We start from the raw sequence: 4,253 nt of genomic DNA on the forward strand, positions 1-4,253 counted from the left end.
ATATTTGAACTACCCAAGCAGTGTTTGGCTTTTCCTTCTTGTGACCTGGCCCAGCCTCTGAAATGGAAACTTTACTGCGCAATTACAGTAAACTGTGCCCTCCTAATGTGCTTTTCCTCAAAGCAACACACTTCACTCCTGCTGGGCTTCAGCATGACAGCTCAGTAAGCCAGTACCCATGATTTCAGCTCCAGGCTGCACATCTCTCTGCTAGCGGTTTCTATTACAGGTGCCATAGCTGGAAGGCTGCACTTTAGCTGTTAGGTATATGGCAGATAATTGTAGATAATTGTTTGGAAAGATAAGACTGGATTTCTTTTGTTCTGCCGGTGAAGAGTTTCAGGCTGTGGTTCAGGGACAGTTTTCGAAATTCTGAAAGAAAGAAAGACAGGCAGGAAGACAGACAGTTGTTCGAATTCCATACTAACAGCCGCAAGAGTTATCTGGGAAAGGCTAGACCTGCCGTTTCAACGCAGACTGACCACATTTACTGTTCACCCAGCCGACACACATTCCAGAAATAAGCAGAGGTGGATCTTTCATCTTTCTCCCACGCAAGGCTGTCCAGAGGACACACAGTCCAGAGTGTTTGCGTGCATGCACAAAATTGTGCTAACAGTATCTCTCACGAAAACGTTTGGCTGCTTTGTGGCTTGAAGAGGAAATACAAATTACATGAAGAAGGGTCTAAAAATGCATAAGAAAAATGAAAACATACCAACATAATTCCAGCATGACTAAATAATACTCATTCACTCAAGCTTTCACTCTTTTCCCCCCTCCCTCCTCACAGAAAGATGTCCTACAATGTCCTTCGCCCTCCAGCCCACCTGACCTCTAACAAAACATATATTACAGACAGCAGCCACCACTCACCTATGTGATCTCCATGGAAACTGTTGTCATGGGATGTTCTACAGTGAGGCATGAGGTCATGATGGGCAGCAGGTGGCCAGATTTGACCAGTCTTGCGAACACTCACAATAGTAGCCTCAGACATGACCACATGGCCTCCCTGCTGCCGGTGGTGACGCTTCTGGGACTGTGGCGTTGGAGGGCTGCTGCTGTCGAAGGAGTGCTGAGAGTTCTGGGAGTTCTGAGAGGGTGAACGGCTCTTCTCTCTAAAGGGACGGCGGAAAGCAGTGGTAGGGCTGGGGGAGACGTGGCTGGACTGACCTGAGGAGAAGTCCTCCTCACTGGATGTCAGGTTCTCGTTGGAGCTGCAGTCCGGTGTATAACCGCCACCTCCACCTACATCCTCAAAGCTACCTGGGGAATAGGAGCGACGAGGCCAGGTCAGAAGGTGATCATCACATCCACCATGTTCTCTCATTGTGACTCCACTGCTGCTACTTCCACCACCCCCTCGTCCATCTCCACTGCCACCTTCACCCATCATCACCCCACCAACATAGACGCTGGAGTAGGCTTGGAACTCAGAGGGCTGCCAAGGAGGGGGAGGTGGTTTTCCCCCATTGGCCCTTCCTGAATGCCGTTGATTGGGTTCCCCATCTTCATACTCTGCATCATAACCACAGGTGCTTTCAGTGGACCTTCCTCGATAGACTGGCCTGGCACGGAGCTCCCCTGCCACCGTAGCCAGATTACCTGGAAGGGAGTGAAGGGATCTCTTTCGCTCCATCTGCATGGCCTGGCTGCCTAGTGAGCTGATCTTGTCAGAGACGTCACGGTCATTGACCCTGACTAAACCCCTGTCATGGTGGAACTCCATGTTGGTATATAGCGGTGGTGGTGGCAGCGGCTGCTTCTCCTGGCCCTTAGCTACATCACCTGCTAAGTGCGAGTTCGCCCGTTTGATCCTCTCAAAGTTGGATCTAAGAGCTGCCACACCAAGTCCCATTCCAAGCTTGTCCTTGGGGTCAGTGGGAAGGTCCTTGTCAGGGGGTGGAAGGGTGGGCCTGCGGGGTGACACAGTAACACCACCTCTCTGCTTTGATGGCGACAGGCCATCGAGGTTGTCGCAGGAAGTTGACTCTGCTTGCTGAGGTACATCAAAGGCTGACTCCAGGCCATCACCGTGGGAGGCTGACTTCCTGGCAGGTGGAGGTCTGGGTTTGGACCTGCCAGATCCATCTCCTAGAGGCTGAAAACGGCTCCTATCCCCACTACCACCACCACCACCACCATATCCTCCACCACCTCCTCCTATGCCAACTACACCAGTCTCCTGCATGTGTGGCTGCTGGGATTGGATTTCAGCACCCTGTGTGGCTGCAGGGTCCATCCCCTCATTCAAAGGTGTCTTTCTGAAGCCCCACCGCTGTTTGTCATAGCTCTTTCTCTCTTTGGCCAGGAGGGTCTGGAGGTAGATCATGCGGAAGCGCTCCTTGTTCACCTCCTGCTCCAGGCGTCTAATGGATGCTTTGCACTTTTCCAGCTCCTGCTCGATGCCCCCGACAGACCGCAGCTCCATCTTGGGGGGCTCTGACTCTGGGAACTGCGCCTTCCACGCCTCAATGAATCCCACCGGCTCCACCATATTATGTGGAGATTTTTAGGGTGGGGGGGTTGTGACCAGCTCTGGTTCACAAACAGAGGGCGGGGGGTGATGTCAAGTGTGCACTGTTTTACCCTCCTTTGTTTTTATTCCGATCACCACAGATTCCTTATCGACAACAATGGCCACTTCCAGTAGCAGTGACAATGGTTAAAGGTAACCCGTTCACAAGCACACAGTCTAATTGCACACACTTGTCTTAGGTTGCGCAGTCGCAACAATACATCCCATTCTGAACAAGAGAAACCGGCTGTTCAGTTACAGAAAAACTAGGGAATGTGCGAGATATAGAGATGAATAAAAATCTGTAATCGAGTTCATAATTCTTGTGCATTATTCCAGAAAAGGCCACTTTTGAATCGTTTTTTCTCCCCTAAATCAGCGTCGAAACAATGACAGTATGTCTTCGCTGGGTGACACTGGTGGTCTGTTTCCCACGGAGAAAAAAAAAAAGAAAGAAAGTGTTTTAATCCTGCTTGGTTTACTCACTCGCTGTCTGTGTTTACCATCCCAGGTTTGTGCGCGGTTCATTCACTCTTGCCCATTCATATGGCTGTAATCCCAGGTGCTGCTGCTGGTCCTGACCAAGCGCCTTTGTACCATCAGCGCTGAAGGAGAATGGATAAAAAGCGCAAAATGCAAGCCACGACAACATCTGTTTAATAGGGGAAGGGATCAAGCGGTGGATCCGGTATTAATTATATTGCTCGTTTCGTTATCCCATTTTTCCACAGCACCTATGTGGTATTTTTTTATCAGTTCCCTTCCAGATTTATCCCGTTTCTTCGGCCGTGAAAGTGCCGCTGTGCGCGCTCCCATCTCAGGCCAGTAGCACTGGAGGGCTGCAAGAATGGGAGGGACCAGAGCCACAGTGAGTCTGCTGGTTAAAGAGACAGAGCTGGGGTACACATATTTGGTTTTCATTGAGCTTTAATTGTCTTTTAAATAAAATGTATCCGTCCAAGCAAGTTCAAATACACTACTGTAGTTTGTCATAAATTAATGGCTCTTAGTAAAATCTGAACTCATATCCCATCTAATACATCAGGAAACACAGGGTACCACTACTGCTAGTGTTCTCGCTGCTTTATACATTTTTATTAAGAGCAGTTAATATAGATTAAGAATTATTACAGCTTCTGGGTTCATTTGAATTTTACCTGTGTAGCAGGTGTTATTGATCGGTGTACTGCTATCTATAACCTAACACTGCCACCCAGTGGAGTAACGTACATACGGCGAACGTGTAATGTAATTCCGTAGCTGACTTTTTTCTTAACCACAAAGTTCAGGTCAGCTCAATTTAATTTATATATCCACAAATCACAACAGTAGTGGGTCTGACCCTACAGTAATACAGAGACCCCCTATGAGCAAGCACTTACTTGGAAGTGGGAAGGAAAAACTCCCTTTTAACAGGAAGAAACTCCCGTAGTGCACAGTGAAAATGTGAGCTCAGGAAGTAGAGCAGCCCATCATCTAATTTGAAGGTTGGTGGTTGGATACCTGGTTCCTCCAGTCTGAATGCCAAATACGGTTGGGCAACATGCTAACCCAATGTTGCTTTCAAGTGCATCAGTGTGAATGTTAGAACTCAAGCACAGAAAAAAGTGCGTGTATGAACGGGTACATGAAGCCTACTGTAGAAAGAGCTTTGAGCGCTCAGGTAGAGTAGAGGAAGAACCAGTCCATTTACCATAACTTCAGTACAATAATAAAAGGAAGAAGCAGACAA

At 48.5% G+C, this 4,253-nt stretch overlaps 1 protein-coding gene across 1 annotated transcript in view; it reads right to left on the reverse strand.

The window, feature by feature from the left end:
• The window catches only part of bcr (BCR activator of RhoGEF and GTPase), an 85,111-nt gene extending 81,772 nt beyond the window's left edge, over positions 1-3,339 (reverse strand). Inside the window, exon 1 of the mRNA XM_086300469.1 lies at positions 877-3,339. Coding sequence (XP_086156595.1) covers positions 877-2,500 — 1,624 coding nt within the window. The 5' untranslated portion in view covers positions 2,501-3,339. The remainder of the gene's footprint in view (positions 1-876) is intronic.
• Positions 3,340-4,253: the final 914 nt, after the last annotated feature.

This window comes from Aulonocara sp. 'chitande type north' Nkhata Bay, linkage group LG7 (assembly GCF_057382095.1).
Source record: "Aulonocara sp. 'chitande type north' Nkhata Bay isolate Kocher_YH1m ecotype deep benthic linkage group LG7, A_spYH_male_GT1.1, whole genome shotgun sequence".
Taxonomy (NCBI): domain Eukaryota; kingdom Metazoa; phylum Chordata; class Actinopteri; order Cichliformes; family Cichlidae; genus Aulonocara; species Aulonocara sp. 'chitande type north' Nkhata Bay.